The sequence below is a fragment of the Lissotriton helveticus genome, chromosome 3_2 (genome assembly GCF_964261635.1).
Source record: "Lissotriton helveticus chromosome 3_2, aLisHel1.1, whole genome shotgun sequence".
NCBI classification, from domain to species: Eukaryota; Metazoa; Chordata; class Amphibia; order Caudata; family Salamandridae; genus Lissotriton; species Lissotriton helveticus.
Window position 1 is genome coordinate 495,051,064 of NC_136062.1, and position 20,678 is coordinate 495,071,741.

A 20,678-nucleotide genomic window follows, 5' to 3' on the forward strand; every position below is an offset into this window, starting at 1 on the left:
CTAAGTAACCATTATTTTAAATCTTTAATATGGTCTTACTGCTTGCTGTAACTCCAAAGCTAAATGCAAGTGCCTTTACCAAGGGAACGGTCCTTTAAAAGCAGTATTGCCTGCTACGGCTGTCTATAAGTTCATTACACTGTTTGCCCATGAGGGCAGAATGTGTTAATTAATAAAACAAAGGTGTCCCAGAGACTGAGGGGGTTGAAACACCTCTTTGTTTCACAGTTGTTGCTGTGAATGTTAAACAGTTAACAGTCGCATGCAGGACCACAGGGGTTAATTGTTGAACAGTCACAGCAATAGCTGTAAAAGGAGGCTGAAGTCAGACCCTGGCTCTCCCTGGGCTCGGCTAAACTGCTTTTCATCATTCAGTTGAGCCGGGGAGATGCAGGAGATGAGCAGAACCCCCTCTTCCTTCTTAGATACCAGTGACACTGTGATCTACGGCAGGAGGAATGGGGGAGGCTCCTGTGTGCCCTGCTGAAGGCTCCATGTTCTGCCTTCTCCTGCCCAATCCATATATGTCCGAGAGGCAGAGGCTGTGTATTAGGACATTGTAATGTTGAGAGCAGCGGGCCTATATCAGGTTGTATAGGCTGCTGCTGCTCCGTTGTCTCCAATGGAGGTCTAAACATTTCAATGTTTCAGCTTTGTCTTGTGAAGGGTTTATTGATACTGACCCTCCGCATCATCCCTTCAGATAAGTTATAGATAAAAAGAACCAACACAATGATCCTTTGTTGCTTCCATTGCTCAGCATTCGAACTCTGCATCAGCTTGAGCTTGAATTGCTGTTGCTCCGAGAGCATGGTTTGGACAGAATTATGTACAAGGACATTAACATTCCTTTGCAAACCAGATTGTTTTGATTTGCAAGTTTCATGATCGGTAAATGGAACGATGGGGGTTATGAAGACATGGACTGGGTTGTTAGGGTTTGTTCTCTGAGACTGTGGGTGCACTCTATATTCACAGAGACCTTTTCCAGCAAAGGATCATGGCTCTTGAACCAAAAGAAATATTTATTCATAACCAGAGTTGCTTCACAATGGCATCTAGAGAACAAGGGATTCTTTTGTTTTGTAAGTTCAGGATGGTTATTGGTAAAATGTGATGAAGTGTGATAGTTGTCTGAAGCAAAACCATTTCTTTACTTCCTTTCAAGATATTCTGGGATGACCAGGCAGTGCAGCGTGGCTGCCACCCTCGGAAGAACAAAATATAATATAACTGTCAGGTAAGGATTCCTATAACTCTAAGTTTCCTTTTCCCCTGTTTCTTCTTTCTCTATTCCCTTTCTTGATCTCTGTTTTTTTTTGTCTCTTCAGCTTCAACATTTGACTCCCTCTCTGCACTATTCTTATTGTTATCAAACTTCTGATAATCACCGCTTGGATCCACATTCCCCCTGGTACATGTTGGGAGTGTAGTGGAGGTCCAATTCTTTTTAGGTCAGTTTTGCCCAGCAGTTCCTTTACAATTGGCACATTTGTCTCCTCTTCCAGACCACATGACACCATCCTCTCTCTGTCTGTCTTTCGGTGTCTTTTCTCTCTGGATCTGACTTCCGTCTCTTTGCGTCCTCCCATCCTGCCCTTTTTTGTCCTGTCTACTACAAGCAAAAGACACAGTACATGTGTGTGGACACACATGCACACAGGGCTTGCTATAGGGTGGTGCGACCAGTGGAACTGCGCCTGGTGCTGACCTTGGGGGCACTGTATTTAAAAGTAACTTATGGGTTCATGAGCATCTGCTGAAGAGTAGGGGTGGGCGGAAATTGAGTAGTTGCGCTACGCGAAGCTTCGCGAAACGGTAAAAAATCTCCGCGAGCACGCAAAAGTTCAGCAAACACGCGGAATTGCTTGTTCCGCCTGTTCGCGCTGATTTTTTCCTGTTCGCGAATGCTGTTTGCGTGCTCGGGGAGAAATATCTCGCAAACACGCATTTTGAAAGCGCGAACAAGCAGAAAATTCCGCGAAACCACGGATTGCAGAATTTTTGCCAATTCCCTGTTCTCCGCAGAACGCAAAATTACCCAAATTCCGCAAATTCCACGAGCAGAACGGAATTTATCACCCAGGCCTACTGCAGAGTTTCCTGTGCTGGACCCCTGTGGTGGGAGTGGAAGATAGCCTTTTTTCTCCTTCCTCTGTTTTGTGTTTTTCTTTTCTTGATCCTTTTTGGCTTCCTTTACTGTTGTCCTGTTCAATAAAATGTCCCTTCCTAGATCACTGGAAAAAGGAATAGATTAACAGTCTAGGTGGGCAGGGGAGTAAATAACATCTAGTAATTAATCACAAGAATTACAAGTATCTCACTATGACGCCAGGCGTTGCCACTGAAATTGCAATTTGATAGTGGTGGCTGCTTCTGAGAATCTGTGTTTCTTTCTTAAATATTTACTTCTTTTGCTCTCACTTCCTTGATTTCCAGTGATCCCAAGCTCCCGATCTACACTGTTTCACCACTATCAGAAATGCAACTCAAACTGATTTCCTTTCTTGTTTTTGTTAATGCTTTCTTTGTGCAAAGTATAAAGTCACAAATATTTTGACTTTGTGTTCATTTACAATTTTTGACTCCCATTTCTACAGGTGATAGAAGCATGAACAGAAAAAAGAAGGTTTAAATTTAGTGAAACACAACAAAAAGGATTATTTCAAGGAAAGTTAAAACCTTCTCGAGCTCTAGAGAAGAAACACATTCTATGTGCCAGGAATGCTGAGGATGTTGGAGCAGAAGAAACTGGTGTATGTGAAAGTTGTCAAATCCTAAAGGAAAATGATCATAAATGTTTACCAAGCGTCAGTAACTGAGATTGAGGAGAACATTGGCCACAATTGATTCCCATGCAGTGCACTTGAGAAAACTCAGTGTTGTAAATTCTGTTTGATGGTTTATGAGAAAGGCTTTGGAGACCCAGCCCCTCCCCAACAGATCAGCATCCGTGGACGTGTTGTGATGCGACAGAACCGTCAAAAAGACTAATATCCCCGGTTTACAAGTGCAAGCTTTTGACTGTGTCTCCTGTGATTCAGAGGAGTGAAAAGATTGTTTAAAAGAAACAAATTGTAAATACTCTTTCTCAGATGTCGTTTCGGCAAAGATGCTGGATTATCATTTCCAATATAGGAAGATTTTCCCCCACCAACTCTGTCTCTTGGGTTGATCCGAGTAGTTTCAAAGTGTTCTGTAACTTACAAAGTCGATCATGTGCCTGTCTTAGCCACTGAACAAAAAAACATATACTGGCTCAGAAAGTATAAAAGGGGCCAGTGTTACGCTATTGATAATTTATAAACCACCCTGGCATGCCCTAATCATCTGTCATTACTTGCATGAACAAACATGTTCATACAGGCAAGCACTAAAGCCCAAAGACCTAATCAGTGCTTTTAGAACTCCTAAATCAAATGTGATAAACTAGAATCACTAAATGAGACTAATTAAACTTGAGAGAATTCACCCGGGCATAACTTGGAGAAAATGAATCCATGAGGGCATCTTAATAAATACAAGGGGCTCGTTGGTGAAAGTTAATAAGACAAGTTAGGTAGGTGCCTTTAAAGATAGGAAAATTATCTCCAGGTAAAAATTATAATTAGTTAAATACATATGTTAAGAAGAGCATCTGAAATGTATTTTAGAAGGTCATGCTGAGTTGTGACAAACAAGTACATGATCATAAATCAAATTCAGTCTTAAGATGACAGGTATCCAGGAACAAACCCAACTTGGAGAAACAAACAACCCTAATAGGATCAATGACTGTGAGAACAGCTTTAGTTATCAATCCCACCTCACTAAACATGAGAAAAGTAGCGCTGGACGAAAACCCTATCAGTGTTGTGAATGCCAGAAAGGCTTCAGTCGCAAATCCAGCCTTATGGTACATGAAAGAACAGACACTGGGCTTAAACCGTATCAGTGCTCGGAAGGCTGTAAAAGCTTCAGTACCAAATCCAATCTCACTTTACATGAAAGAACCCACACTGGACAAAAACCGTATCAGTGCTCCACGTGCCAAAAAAGCTTCAGTTTTAGTGACAGTTTGATTCAACATCAGCGAACCCACACTGAACAAAAACCTTATCATTGCTCTGAATGCTCGAAAAGCTTCAGTCAGAAATTCAACCTTACTGCACATGAGCGAACTCACACTGGGCAAAAACCGTATCAGTGCTCTGAATGCTCAAAAAGCTTCAGTCAGAAATCCACCCTTACTGCACACGAGAGAACTCACACTGGGCAAAAACCGTATCAGTGCTCTGAATGCTCAAAAAGCTTCAGTCAGAAATCCAGCCTTACAAAACACGAGAGAACTCACACTGGGCAAAAACCGTATCAGTGCTCTGAATGCTCAAAAAGCTTCAGTCAGAAATACAGCCTTACAAAACACGAGAGAACTCACACTGGGCAAAACCCGTATCAGTGTTCGGAATGCTCAAAAAGCTTCAGTCAGAAATCCAGCCTTACTGAACATGAGAGAACTCATACTGGGCAAAAACCGTATCGGTGCTCTGAGTGCTGTAAAAGCTTCAGTAGCAAATTCAGTCTCACTTTACATGAAAGTACCCACACTGGCCTCAAACCGTATCAGTGCTCCACGTGCCAAAAAAGCTTCAGTTTTTGTGACAGTTTGATTCAACATCAGCGAACTCACACTGGACAAAAACCTTATCAGTGCTCTGAATGCTCGAAAAGCCTCAGTAGCAAATCCAATCTGACTAAACATGAAAGAACCCACACTGGACAAAAACCGTATCAGTGCTCTGAATGCTCGAAAAGCTTCAGTCAGAAATTCAGCCTTACTGAACATGAGCGAACTCACACTGGGCAAAAACCGTATCAGTGCTCTGAATGCTCAAAAAGCTTCAGTCAGAAATCCAGCCTTACAAAACACGAGAGAACTCACACTGGGCAAAAACCGTATCAGTGCTCTGAATGCTCAAAAAGCTTCAGTAGCAAATCCAAACTTACTGTACATGGGAGAACTCACACTGGGCAAAAGCCGTATCAGTGCTCTGAATGCTCAAATAGCTTCAGTATCAAATCCAATCTCACTGTACATGAAAGAACTCACACTGGACAAAAACCTTATCAGTGCTCTGAATGCTCGAAAAGCTTCAGTCATAAATCCAGCCTTACAAAACATGAGCGAACTCACACTGGGCAAAAACCCTATCAGTGTTCTGAATCCCAGAAAAGCTTCAGTCCTAAAATAACTTTCACTCACCATGAGGGAACTCACACTGGGCAAAAACCTGATTAGCTCTCTGAATGCTGAAAAAGTCGGAAATCTGGTCTCACTCAACCTGCGAGAACTTACCTGGAAAAAACCTCGTCATAGCTCTAAATGCCTGGGAAGGGTCTGCTGGAGATTCAGTTTCATTCAACGTGAGAGAACCCACAACGAGAAAGAAAATGATCCGTGCTCTCAATGTGAAAAAAACTTCAGTTGTAAATGTAACCTTTCTACGTAAGAGAGACAATGTGGGAGAATAAAAGGTGCTCACTGTCAACCCTGAGGAGGAGCTTTCAGCATCGCAAAACCTTTACATGAAGCAACCACAGAGACTCCACTCCATTGATTGTTCTACAAACTCTACTGAGAACAGCACACAGCGAGGGATGGAAACGCTTGAATTAAAATCATTCCTTTGTAACTATTTGTGGCCTCCTTCCATTCAGTGTGTTTTCCTCCCTGAGTGTTTAAAATGGCTCTGACCCTCAAAGGCTATTCGACCCTGAACTTTGAGGCTACACTGCTAGATTCAGGAATCCACGTAATCTCGAACTGTTTCCAGCCTTAATGAGCCGCACCAGGGGGCTGCAGCAGGAGTCCCTGGGTCGTAGGTCTCTATGGGACCAACATCTGTTCTGTGCCACGTAGGGCTGATCACTGAAAAAAACTAAAGACGATGGAAGGACTGCTGGTTAATCTCAGCAACACCCCACCACATCATTCTCTGGTCTTTGTGCAACTACAGACGGGGCCAGCCATATGCAAACCGTTCCTGGCTCCACTGTAAATAGTCCGAATGACTTCTGTTCCGAGGGGACATGGCCTTGCATTAGAATTAGAAAGATCTTATTATGTGTCCTTTTTGCTACAAATGGAACCTGCTTCCCATCTGCTGAGGACAGTTTCACCAGCTTTACAATCTCATCAGATACACCCAAAAGAGTCTCACAGATAATCAGGCCTATTCATAAACTACTATAGGACGACTAAAGTACAACAAAATGCGATTCTCAAAGTATGTGCTGTCGTTCTGCCTCTCCTATCTTTTTCTTTGTGGAGTTGCCTGCCTCGACTGCAGAGTTTCCGCACATGTTTATATACTTTTTGTAGTAAATGCGAGAGGGACAGAGTGGGAGTGGGTGTAAAATGGGAAATATTTATGAATAAAGGGGAGGGGCTAAGGGAGGAGTAAGGAGGGGGGTGTAGGGATGGACAAGCACTCACCCACAAAGGAGTAAACCCATTGCTATTTACAAACCACACCTCTGAAGTCACAACAGCCATGATGTACCTAAAACAGTTGTAAATGTACCCGAGCTCAGAGTCCAACATCACACATGGTCATCCACTGGAACTGCAACACACTCCCATTAATAATAAGGGAGGTACGGACATAAATTAAAACGGCATTAAATTAAATATTTTAAAATAATTAAAAATCTAAACAAATGTCATTTATTAGTACATATTATAAATGTTAATTTAGGTGGGACATCTTTAATTAAACCTTAATACAAATATATCTTCTATATATTCAACTTGGGTGGAGTTTTCCCTGTGTAAAAAATATAAAGAATATTTAAATTGTTTATTACACTACAAATGTAAATGTTATAAACTTTAAATATAGAACAAATTAAAAAATTCTACTATAATAACTCACAGTTTACTTGGAGATTTAATTGATTTTAAATGTAAAAAAAAGTTTTCTTACAGATCTGTTACAAAAATCCCAACAAGCTACAATCATCTGATTTTCTTATTATGTAATCCGAATTACTGATTTGCCTTATTCACCTCTATTTGGCGGGGTACATCCTTAAAAAATCATGTATAGAATTAATTGAAAGTATTTTTTAATAGTTGCAATCACCGTTCCCTCTAGGGCGCGCGCGCGCACCGCTCCTGACCTCAGTGCGCACCACCTCGCGTGGAGTGGGCACACAGTCAGGACGTCGTGCCGCCGGCTGCTATGGAAGAAGCGAGCAACGCGAATGCGGCGGAGCGGTTGTGAGGAGTGCAGGTAAGGAGGCGGGGGGGCTGGTGGTGTTTGTGTGCTGTGAGGACGCGGGGCAGACTCTGGCCTTTTGTTTAAGTATTGCAGTTAATCAGAGCCCTTGAAGGGGCTCTGATTAACAGCAATACTTAAACAAAAGGCCAGAGTCTGCCCCGCGCTTTAGTAACAAAAGCGTAGACAGTTTCCAAACACAGCGTGTGCTAAAGTACGCGCTGTGTTTGGAAACTGTCTATGCTTTTGTTAGTAAAGCGCGGGGCAGTCTCTTGCCTTTTGTTTAAGTATTGCTGTTAATCAGAGCCCTTGAAGGGGCTCTGATTAACAGCAATACTTAAACAAAAGGCCAGAGTCTGCCCCGCGTCCTCATAGCAGACAAGAGCTGTGACACAGCAGGCCGAAGGGCACAAAAAAGAAGGGGAAAACAAATGAAACAGAGGGCAGGAGGGCACCAAAAAAAGGGGGAAACGAGTGAAACAGAGGGCAGAAGGGCACAAAAAAAGGGGAAAACAAGTGAAACAGAGGCAGAAGGGCACAAAAAAAGGGGAAAACGAGTGAAACAGGTCAGAAGGGCACAAAAAAGGGGATAATGAGTGAAACGGGGCAGAACGGCACAAAAAAGGGGAAAACAAGTAAAACAGGGCAGAAGGGCACAAAAAAGAAGGTGAAAACGAGTGAAACAGAGGGCAGAAGGGCACAAAAAAAGGGGAAAACAAGTGAAACAGAGGGCAGAAGGGCACAAAAAAGGGAAAACGAGTAAAACGGCAGAAGGGCACAAAAAAGAAGGGGAAAACAAGAGTGAGGAGAATGGAAGCCAGCTGGTCACCTCCATGGAGTGAGGCGAATGGAAGCCAGCTGGTCACCTCTATGGAGTGAGGAGAATGGAAGCCAGCTGGTCACCTCCATGGAGTGAGGAGAATGGAAGCCAGCCGGTCACCTTCATGGAGTGAGGAGAATGAAAGCCAGCCGGTCACCTCCATTAAATGAGGAGAATGGAAGCCAGTCGGTCACCTCCATGGAGTGAGGAGAATGGAAGCCAGCCGGTCACCTCCATTAAATGAGGAGAATGGAAGCCAGCTGGTCACCTCCATGGAGTGAGGAGAATGGAAGCCAGCTGGTCACCTCCATGGAGTGAGGAGAATGGAAGCCAGCCGGTCACCTCCATGGAGTGAGGAGAATGGAAGCCAGCCGGTCACCTCCATTAAATGAGGAGAATGGAAGCCAGCCGGTCACCTCCATTAAATGAGGAGAATGGAAGCCAGCTGGTCACCTCCATGGAGTGAGGAGAATGGAAGCCAGCTGGTCACCTCCATGGAGTGAGGAGAATGGAAGCCAGCCGGTCACCTCCATGGAGTGAGGAGAATGAAAGCCAGCCGGTCACCTCCATTAAATGAGGAGAATGGAAGCCAGCTGGTCACCTCCATGGAGTGAGGAGAATGGAAGCCAGCTGGTCACCTCCATGGAGTGAGGAGAATGGAAGCCAGCTGGTCACCTTCATGGAGTGAGGAGAATGGAAGCCAGCCGGTCACCTCCATTAAATGAGGAGAATGGAAGCCAGCTGGTCACCTCCATGGAGTGAGGAGAATGGAAGCCAGCTGGTCACCTCCATGGAGTGAGGAGAATGGAAGCCAGCCGGTCACCTCCATGGAGTGAGGAGAATGAAAGCCAGCCGGTCACCTCCATTAAATGAGGAGAATGGAAGCCAGTCGGTCACCTCCATGGAGTGAGGAGAATGGAAGCCAGCTGGTCACCTTTACACAAACCAGCTCACGACCGAACAGGGATACCTCTGGTCACAACCTCGCCCTGATGATGCTCGCTGAACTGTCTTAAAGTGATCTGTCTGCTTGTTGTTAGAGAGGGCAGTGTCCAGTGCCATTGATAGGGGGCGCTAGACAGGGGACTCCAAGAACCTTGATGGAAACTCTGCAGTCTCTATAGAGTGATATCTGGGTGTGGTTTAAATTAGACTGGAACAGGTTCACTACCTCACGTGACACTTTCCGGTTCACGTCTAAAGTGGGGGTGTGTGAGAAGTTGGCCTGATAGGTGATGTTTCCAATTCTGGAACCACCTATTATCAGACCAAACAATCCCTTATGGTGTCTGGTTGTAAGTCAACCTTATTAGACAAGCTATCCTAGGGGTAGCATGGACTAAGCAGCCTAAAGGCTTAACTTAAGAGGTCGTGTTAAGCGAGCTGTTTTACCACATACAATCCTGTAATATCAAATGAAAGGACACCACACAAGTATATATTATAAAAATATATGTATTTATTACTAAAAACAATCCCCAGTATTCTTTATGAATAAAGGGGCACAAGCGTTAAATCAAAAAGCACTGTTTAAACATACAAGTTGCACAATTATGGATGAGGGCGGGTGGCCACTCAAACCATATACTAAACAAGTGGTATAAGAGATGCCACTCGAGCAGTGGTTAGGCCTAGGGCCTAGGGAATCGCTGGGAGCAGTCAGGACAAGCAATGCTGAAGTCGGGAATGGCCCTCGGGATTCGGGAGATGCGCGGAAAGCGCACGCATGCACCAATGTTAACCAATGGTGCGTAAAAGTCATAAAGTTAAAGTTTAAGGACACTTCCGCTGGACCTAGAGGAACAAAACTTAACACACAGACTCTAGAGATGTGCACCAGTGTGGGAACACCAGCGGAGCAAAGTTACCTCACCCACAGGAAGTGGGTGCACAGGGTCGAAGTGGCGTCGGGTTTTGACACGCAGGCTCTTGGTGCTTGAAGCTGAAAGGGCTGCAGGCGGGTTGAAGATGAAGTGTCCGGTGGAGTCCAAGGGTGGACTCAAGTCGAAGGGTACCTGAAAGCAGAGGGGACAGAGTCTGGGTCACTCAGCAGTGACCAGGGTGGAACCAGGACGGAACCAGGCAATGTCGGGCGCAATCAGGTGGAGAACGCCTCGGCGAGACTCATCCTCGACATCCCCCGACGCAGCCACATCTCCGGACACCTGAGAGATCTGCACTGGCTCCCGGTCAACAAGAGAATCACCTTCCGGCTCCTCACCCACGCGCACAAAGCCCTACACGACCAAGGCCCGAGCTACCTCAACAACCGGATCAACTTCTACACTCCCAAGCGCCTCCTCAGATCAACCAACCACGCCCTCGCCGCCGTCCCCCGCATCCGAAGAGCGACAACAGGAGGAAGATCCTTCTCCTACCTGGCCGCCAAGACCTGGAACTCACTCCCGACCAATCTGCGCCTGACCCAAGACCACCTCTCCTTCAGGAAGAAGCTCAAGACCTGGCTGTTCGAGCAGTAGCGGCACCCCCCCCCCCCTCCCAGCGCCTTGAGACCCTACGGGTGAGTAGTGCGCTCTACAAATGACCTGATTGATTGATTGATTGATTGATTGTGGTCGTCGAGGAGCTTCTCTCCGCTGTCACGTGGGCTCTGGGGCATCTGCGACGTCCAGGAGCAGGTCACGATCTGTCCCACGCAGGCTCTCACCGTCGGTGCAGTCGGCTTCAAGTTTGGAGCAAACAAGCCTTGGCAAGAGCAATCCACGCGGGATCGGAAGATTGCTTCTCACTCGGACCAGGAAGGTCAGAGTCGGGGCTCCTTTTCAGGGGAGCTGGTGTGGATCTGGAGCAACCAGATTCACGAGTCTTATTTGTAGTTTCGTCGGCACAGGGACCACTAGCCGGCTGGCAAGTGACCGGGCCAACGCGTTGAGCCAAATGGAGCAGAAGGGCCCCACGCAGCACTCGTCGAGTGTGGAGGGCTGAACTTCGGCTCAGGAGTAGCTCAGGATGGGGGCTTCTCAAACCTCGGTGCACAGCTTCGAGGGTCACTCGTGGGCTGCACGGTCAGCGTCTCGTGGTCAATTCAAGATGGCGTGCCCTACGCTTCCGGTCGCCTCCACGGGTCTCAGCTCTGCAGGGACTGTGGATCGGGCTGTTGGAAGGCAGGCAAGCTTGATCTCGTCGATCTCAGTCGCTCGAGTTCCAGCGGGAACTGCAACTAAGTAGACGTCGAGGGCTGGATGGTGCCTGCTGCTGCAGGGTGGTCACTCCTTGACCACAAGGGAGATTCTTCGGGCTTCCACGTTGAGATGGAGGTCCAAGGGTCCAGAGTTTCGTTTCTAATGTTTCTTCCAGAAAATCTGATGTGCATTGGCACTGCTCCCACTCTTATTCCAATCTGGGGGGCGTGATTACCTGCTAGGTCCCCTCCTATGGGTGGGACCCAGGAAGTGGGTGGATACACCCCCTTCCTTTGATCCAGGCCGCCCTGGCACGAGGGCTGGAGTGCCCCAGAACCGGTTTGGCCGGATTATGCAAGGGGCAGCCTTGTGCGCCCCAGGCAGTGTCTGGTTTCTTTCAAACCTCCCTGCTACAATCCACTATCTCCTGTCTGGAGGGCGGTGACACCCTCCTGTGACAGGAAACCCTTTGTCCAGGACCCATTTGGTTGAGTTTCGGTCAACTGCAGGGGTCCAGACATTTGTCTGTGGCAGAGGCATCCATTTTGTGGATCTTAGGTCTTTGGAGAAATCAACCGCATTTAAGCAAAGTAACATGTCTTACCCCTCTAGAGGGGTGGAATGCTATCCCCGTCGCCAGAACTGGCGAGGGGATAGTATTCCAAATCGTATGACACCTTACACGACATGTTTTGATAAAGCCAAACCAAAGTTGCTATATAACCGCGAGGATTATAAGGCACTTAAGAGTATATGGTATGGCATTATCCTGAAACAGCTTAGGGAGTTGTTCCCGACAGCTGCAGACAGGCTCAGCTCATGCTAGAGCTCCATCTCACATGAAACCACGCACTCTGCCTCCAGGATTGATGAGGCCTTCCATAGGAGTGGCTCACAGGTTAATATGTGTCCAGATATAGGTTTAGATATAGGTATACTACATCTAAGCAAGGGGTGATTACACCACCTTACCCCAGCTGAGTGATCAGCCAGTTGTGTCAATTTAAGAACCAGCCAGGGGTGGCAAAAGATATGCTGCAGCCCCTGGTAGGCCTTGGTGGCCCCTATGCCCTGGGCACCTATGGTGCATTATACAGGGGCTGACAAGAGGTCCATTTCCAATTGGGGTATGTACCTAGGGTACATGGTATCCATTTTACAGAGAGAGCAGATGGCCTGGGACCCTGATTAGCAGGGAACCAGGTCAACTAAGTCAAAAAACCAGCTAAACACAGGCAAAAAATCTGGGGTAACCATAGTCAGGTAGCCACCTTCCTACAGGGTGTATTTGGCGGGAAGCATATTGCCAAAACACAATGGTGCCTGGATGCGTGTGCCTCGATCGGGTTGACACCTTCCGATATTTGGGCCTCTGACATGAGAGCGGAAGGGATACAAATGCCACTCATTTTTATTTTCATTTATTCAACCAGATATTTTATTAACACCCGGAGGTTAATGTAGTCGCACAACATTCATTACATTCAATACATTACACACAATACAGTTCAAGTAGCATACATATGTATATATCATTTTTACCTACTGGCGGTCGTCAGTAGGTAGTTATAGTTAGGACCAAGTTTCCATAGGAAGAGCATTTTTTGTTTTGCCTATAACTTTGGTGTCGTTTGATGAATCTTCATGAAATTTTCCAAACTAATTCTTTGTTCCTATCAGCTCCAATGTTGAAAGCGTGGGGGTGATTCATCAAGGGGCAGCCGAGAAAAAAGGGGTCCCAAAATGTGTTTTCTCCATGCAATTTCCATTGGAAACTTTAGACAAGGCTACAGGTCGAACGAGTGAACGGAATTACCCCAGACTTGGCAGGAGAAGGGTCTTGGTCTAGAAAGCACACTTTTGTTTATTTGGTGTAAATCTGTTCAGTAGTTTTGAAGAAGTATCGGAACTTACAGATATCGATATTTGGGAATCCTGCCATCTGAGTGGCTTCACACCTGCTTGCACCGCAGATAATTGACACCGCTCTCTCCTGTGTAAAATTGCCATTCCATGATACAAAACCTTACCAGAGTGATCATTTATTCCAACCTTCTTCATGTAAACTATTGCTTTACCTGAGCAGATGGCGTCTGGTACTGAGTACCTGCACTACTTTAATTTAAAAGAAAGAGCATCTGCACTTCGCAGCACTGCTGTAATACATTTAATGGGAGAAGCAGCACTTCGGAGGAGCGTATAGGTACTATAGATAATAAGTAGCAGCACTTTTTGTATGTTTCCATTTAAAATACTGCCTATAACATTGCATAGGTGTGCGTCACCCCTCCAACCGCATACATCACTCTATCAGCACTGATTGCTCGCTTCTTTTGGACAAGTCGCTTACAAACTTTCGGGTCCACAGGGTTCTGCTAGATTGCCAATCGCCTGAACTGGTGCTGGTGTTCCGCTGATAGCAGCTGGTGCTGGGCCTCTCTTGACTTTGGAGGCTCAGGGATGCATTACACAGTTGACAGTCTGCAGAATATTTTGAAAATTGTTTCAAGTTTCGAGTTTATTTTATTTTGCATAGTTATTTAAAACCATTGCAACATTTGCTTAAAAAAAATATTCAATTATTGTTATACAATGATAAAAACCATAAAACAGGGACCAAAATTACTATACAAAGAAAGTCGGCTATGCAGGCGATGACAAGGTTCATCTGTTCGCAAGATAAAGTGCAGTGCATTTGCTGTCCCTAGCTGATACTGGACGTAGGCGTGTTAAGGTGCCCTATAGAATTTATTTTTCTTGTTGTTCATTCTTGCTCAAACATTGTTGATCTAGAAAAGTGCTGATGCTCTGTCCTTTGAGGGAAGCTAGTCCCGGATTATTACTTAGTTGCACAACAAGGGCTTCTTACTCGTGCGGCTTATTTATATGGCTATTCCAATATTAAGTGTTTTTTTTTCTCCAGCTTTAAGTAGTTCATTAGTCTGCAGTTCAGCTACGTATTTCCCAGATTAAAGCAAGCCAACACCGCTTGTCTCCTGGTGCGGATACCTAGCTGCTTAAGGGGGGCTTTTAATAGCAGTATCCGTTCTTGATGTAGATCCTTACGGGGCAGATTAGGTGTAAGATGTCTCCGAGCGTGGAGTTGCACAGCCTACACGTGCTTTGGGTTATGGCCCTCAGCCATGGTGGAAGATGCTGGAAGCACGGGAGGATACCCAGCCTGTGCTTTAAGAATTTCATTTTTATCTCTTTGGAGAAGCCCTGATTAAAGTACTTTTGTGGTGCAAGTAATTTGTAAGAGTTCAAGGTCCTCCAGGCATGGGATCTGTCTGCAAAGGTTAACTTGTCCTCTCCCACGGCACTTTGTTTTACACATTTCCATGCCAACTTCTTGAAAGCTGAATGTCCAAGTTGAGTGTTCCAGGGATGCTTAAGCTTGGTACTTTCCAGCGATGTCTGCAGATATCTCCTTGCTTGGCTTGGCAAGTATCCCTGTGCTAGATTTCATGCCACAGCAGTTGGTTCCGCGTATTTGGGGTGGCGTTTCTGATTTTGGGCCAACAGATAAAATAAGACCCTTTTGAAAATAATACAGCACAGAGCTCGTCTGGACGGACACAAGGACCCCACCATTCACGCAACACACATGAAGAATGATTAATTTTATTTACATCAAAGGCCCGCAAAGATGGAATCGCCGCCTAGGGGCCAGGGCTGATGAGACAGCAGGGGGCACAGCAGGACTTAAAAACACTCCTGTCTGGTGCCAGTGTGAGCGCAAACTCCTGCAGAGCAGCACTGAGAGGTTGAGCATGGACTGGAGGCCCTCAGTCAGAAGAACTCAAAATAATATTCAAATCTAGTCAGTGCTTTAAATCAGTCAATAAATCAATCATGGGACATCTGAATGGATCCTGACCCACAGCGGCACCACCCTGAGCCTGGAGAGCAGTGAGCAGAGCTACAGGCTCAGAATTTGTCGGGCTGTTAGTTTTAAATACCTCAGTAAGCCACGCAGCCGCCTCCCCTTGATGACAGTCTGTGACCTCTCTTCTCGAACAGGTCTGGTCGCAGGACGGCATGATGAGGCACCGTGACCAATTCGGCACAGGCAGCCGCGCGAGCAGTGGCTGCCACTTATTCTACACAAACTATTCGTAACTGCTGCACGCTCGTACCGCGTCCCCTCCCGCCTCTGGAGTAACTTAACTTCCTGTCTCCCCCCTCAAGAGATAGACACACTGTTGCAGTCCTTATGCCATTACCCCTTAAACGCAGCCGCCGCAGTAGTGAATCCAACAGCCTGCTAACACTCGGCAGCGCATCCTGACTTCTGCGCAGTGTGTAGAGCGGTACAGTTCGGCTTGTCTGTCCAGTGCTTTATTTGAGCCAGCTCTGCCACAGATGCGTCACCCTGGCCAGCTCGTGGCCTGCACTCCCGCTGCTTGCTCAAATGACTGGTACTTTTGCCCGGTGATCATGAGGAAGAAGCGGCAGCGCTATGATGCGTGACTTTGCATTTTAGTGCGGTGATGCGGATCCCCGAACTAAAATGCGTTAGTCTAACGCCTGATGTGTGACACTTGGCAGGGCTGGACCTATGCTACATTTTATTTGATCTGGTGTTTAAAACTCCCTGGTATTTTCCTCTGTTTACTTTCCTATGTGCCACGCTGTGGATTTTAAAAACCTGCAAATAAATTATTTAAAAAATAAATAAACTGCCCAGTTTAATTGCTAAACTGACCGTTATGCTCATATATTCATTGAAATACAGATATATTCGTTGAAATACAGACTGTCACTTCCATTTGTCACCGTTCTGTAATCACTCAACTTTGCCGCAACTTCAACAAGCCTGAAATACCTTTCCCTCGAGGACCGGGCGACATCGCTTGAGGTCCGACTTCGTTGACAAGCCCGCTGCTGCACCCCGGATGGAGGAAACATGGCAGCTCGACCTGGGTGGGCTGAGTAGGGGCCTCATAGCAAGTGGATGGGCTCTGGAGAGCTCAGTGAGACGAGGATCAGTGGTATGCCGATGATGGATTCTCTTGCCCCTGAGGCTGTGGGGCAGTCGAGAGCCTCTGCCTGCCATCGTCTACCCAGAGGAGTTTGATTTGTTTTGACTTGTCCGATGCAGTCTGACAGCTGGTGAGGCCCCCCTGCTAGCTGGGGCTGGAGCTGTCGCCCCCCCCTTGAGTAGACGAGTCAGAGAACAGTGGTTGCCGAGAAAGAGGAGATCCTCGGGTCGAGGGCCCCCTGCTTACAGGCAATGAGTCCTTCCCTCCAGATAGGAAGCGAGACGTACTGGGGCCAGTGGTGAGATACGAGAGTCTCGGAGGCCTAGTTACACAGATCCTATCGTTAGTTCCGGATGGCCACTACTGAGGTTTGGTACTGACCGAACCTCAGTAGTGGCCATCTTGGCATGGGCAATTGACCAACAACCCTCTCAAACTATTCAGCTGAAGGAGACCCAATAATCATCCCCACTGTACAATTAGATGGCATAATTTCTATTTGAAGTGATTTTAGTTTATTTACGTCTCGACATTCTTAACATTCAATTGTGCGCCCATCTAACCTCACCCAGAACTCTAATCTCGTGCGTTACGGAACCAACTCTTGGTACATTAATTACAAAAATAACAAAATGACCGGTAATGCAGAAAAGAACTTCAAGCACAGCAGTCTAAAACAACACCCTGAAACACTCATTGTGGATAACTATCACTCAGCGACCAACGGCAGCACGAAAACAAACTTCATTTTCTACACTAATCGCCCGGCTCAATGGAAAAACACCTTCTCTCTTCACCTTCAAGTCGCAAAGTCAGTAACAATTCCCTTTGGCGAAAAAATCTCCACTACCATCTCCCCGACCTTCAAAGGGGATCTCACCATTTCCATCTACAGAACTGGAACCATTCTCATACAGGTCACTGACCAGCACCTCACCACTTTTGACCGCCTCTTCCCCACACTTCTCTCCACTCTAACTCAACTGAGCGATCAAACCCTTTCTCCCCATTCCCCACTACCCTCACGAACATCGTGGAACCGATCCAATCTCCCTGCCCTGAAGACCCTCTCCTCAACTCATGGACTTCCACCATCACCCTCTACAATCCCACCACCCCTATTCTTACTCTCCCTTAAACCCACCTGTTTCACATCTAATGATCACACCAGGAGCAACAAACTCACAGCTAACAATCCCCTCAAGGCCAATTTTAACAACTTGGTCTCCAACCTCAGCCCTCCTGCGACTGAAATCCCCAATGGCACTCCCCTCTCCACCCCTGAGAATCTGAAGCCTCCCCCACAACCTTCCTCTTCCACCTACCCCCCTGGTCTAACGTCATTTCCAATCCAGTGGTCTCTCTCCTCCCTTCTACAACAGCACCATCCCCTTCCGCTGTCACACCCCCCATACACAACCCGCCTTCTACTCTATCCTCTCGGACACGCCCCGGAACTCCGATGACTTTTCTTTAATTTCTCTTCCTCCTCACCTAGACTCTAGTCCCACTTCTCCTCCTCTGAACTCTGTGAATGGGAACATTACAAATTCGTCTCCCTGTGTCTAACCTCTCCCCTCTCCTAATCACAAGGACCACACAGACTCTCCCCTGATAATCGGAAGCCTCCCTCAAAATCTTCCCCTACCACCTACACTGTCCCTGTTCCCCCGACCCTTATTTCCCCCCTGTCTAGCGTCAGTTCCAATCCAGTTGTGTGTCTACCCCCTTCTCCTACTACATACTCCTCTTCCGCTGTCGTGCTGCCACATTCACAACCTGCCTCCACCGCCAATCTCTCTGACAATGCCCAGAACTCTGATGTCCGTCCCAGAATTTCTCTCCCTCCTCACTTGGACACCAGTCCCACTTCTCCTCCACCGAACCCCTCGAATAGGAATATTACAACACCGACCCCGCGTACAACCTCCCCCTATCCTAATCCCGGGGACTCCATCCAACCCCGGACCCTGCTCAATCTCCCTCAATAGACCCAAGTCATCCTCGACCCCTTCCTAAAACCTTAAACTTTCTCAGCTCAATAGCACAGCAACTGAACAGAATCGAGCAGAAAATAAACTCCCTTGCTGCTGATTTCCTTTACCTACAACTAGACCTTCTTAACAGACCTAAACCACCGAGCTCCCTCCCCCCGGGGTGTTGTGCTCCTACTACACTCAATACATCTCACATGGCCCCACAGAGCACCCCTTGACCCTCCAACCCATCATCGAACCAGGCTCTCAGTACCAACAGGGATAGCCAACCCTTTTCAGTACCGAAACCTGAGGAGCTCTACGACTCTCACCACGCTTTGTACCAGAAGTCAGTACCTCTCCATATCCCTGTAATTATGGGCACTAACAGAATCGCGAATACTGTCCACTCGTCTAGACCCCCTGATCAATATGCCTCTATCTACCTAACTCCCCCCATTATCGAGGCTCCCCGTCTTCTCTGTTGCATGCTCCTAAACTGCAGATCAGCAGTACACGCTACTGACATTGCTGAAGCTCCTCTCGCTGAAGAAATTGACATCGCCTTCCTCACAGAATCCTGGCTCAATGCCCACTCCACCCCCATTCTTGACATTCTCACCCCTCCAGGATACAACAACATCAGACAAGACAGATCAATCAAAACTGGGGGGGACTAGCCCTCATTCATAGAGATGGAATACAGATTACCAAACTCAAACCTGCAGAATACCTTTCGTTTGAATACCTAGGCATCAAACTCACTACCAAGGGCACCCCACCCATCAAATTCCACACCATCTACCATCCCCCTGGAAAGCGTACCCTTTTCCTCGAATAACTAATAGACCTAATAACACGATTCTCCTTGACAGACACTAAAGACGTGTTCTTGGGTGACCTCAATATCCACTGGAACGACCCAGAAGACTCCACTGTCCTGAACCTTTCCAACCTTCTGGAAATATATAACCTCAAGCAACTCTGCAACAAACCGACACACATTAAAGGTGCAACACTAGATGCGATCATAACCAACAACGATCTGATCTCCCTGAGAGAGATTACTCCCATTTACTGGTCCGACCACCACCTCATTATGTTCAGGAGTGACACACTTGCCAGCCTCCAACCTATTTGTGTTGTCAAACCTAAACTCTTGACCAGAAACATCAAAGAAATACCTCTTTCCAAACTTAAAGCCAAGATTCATCCCCATCTTCAACTCCATCCCTCATCATGGACGGCTGATAACCTTACTTCACACTTTAACTCAAGAATGACAGAGGTTTTAGACCAAGTAGCTCCCCTCAAACTCAAACAACTGTGGAGAACCAAATCAAAACCCTGGTTTAACGTTGAGCTGAATGATGAACAGCGTCAACTCAGACAAATGGAAAGGTCTTGGAAACAAAATCCCTCGTCCTGCACCTAGCACATCTTAGATCTGCTCGGCGGTCATACAAAAAACACATCTTCAGGGAAAAGGCATCTTTTTTCCACAGCCATCTAGGTCTTGCGAAAAACATACCAAGAGAACTCTTCAACATTGTTAAAAGCCAAACTAACTGCACTCCCTCTCAAGAAATCGAAGCCACCAACAAGCGATGTGAAGAAATTGCCACCTTCATCACTAATAAAGTCTCTAAAATTGATCAATCCTTCTTACAATCTGCTAACCATCTTTCCCCCTTAACCTGCCCCCCTTCAACCTCCCTTGACCACTCGGAAAGAGCTCTTAACAAGGACAATCAGACCTACCTCCAGCTAAAAAATAATGTGCATTGGTCCGACTTTAAGCTAATGTCGGTGTTGGAAGAGGCGACCCCAAAGGGGCAGGATATGCTCTCCCGACCACTCCGTGACCCACCTCTCCCAGGAATACTGCCGAGACCTAACGTGGGGTCCTTGCCGGGGAGGACTTCGCGTCTAAGATCGTACACACTGAGCTTACACCACACTTATGGACGGACACCGCACCGTGGATTTCAGTATCAAAGTTCTTTATCAAACAGGAGAAATTATGCAAAATAAATACGTATTTACAAGAGCGATCGAGGGATCATAAAGGTTCGGTTGTAAGGAGTAGGGAAGCGGGACAGTCACAGTATGGGGCCAGTACGAAGCATACCCTGCGCACAGCTCTCAATCCTCGAGCCGGGGGATACGGAAGATGGAGGTCGTACTGGCGGCTCCACTCACTTCTTCTCGAGCCAGGTCGTAGAGGTAGCGCCGATGGTCCAGCCGGGCCAGAGTACTCCTCGAGCCACGACGAGGTCAGCAGGGCTCAATTCGGAGTTAACAGAGTGTCTGTTAGTTCTTGGGGAGCCGCGACCACGTCAGCAGGGCTCAGGATGTTCCACAAATGTCCTTCTAGTTGCAAGGGTGAGCCGCGACGTGGTCAGCAGGGCTCCGAGGTTCCACAGTTCCTTCTCCACGAGGATGAGCCGCGACAATCTCAGCAGGGCTCGCACAAGTTCCAAAGTTCAAGTATC

At 46.9% G+C, this 20,678-nt stretch overlaps 1 protein-coding gene across 1 annotated transcript in view; it reads left to right on the forward strand.

Moving 5' to 3' along the window:
* Nucleotides 1-1,167: 1,167 nt before the first annotated feature.
* Nucleotides 1,168-20,678, forward strand: part of LOC144826178 (uncharacterized) — a 330,585-nt gene continuing 311,074 nt past the window's right edge. The window contains 2 exon segments of the mRNA XM_078684571.1: nucleotides 1,168-1,240; nucleotides 2,601-5,349. Of these exon segments, the coding sequence (XP_078540697.1) occupies nucleotides 3,713-5,349 (1,637 nt within the window). The 5' untranslated portion in view covers nucleotides 1,168-1,240; nucleotides 2,601-3,712.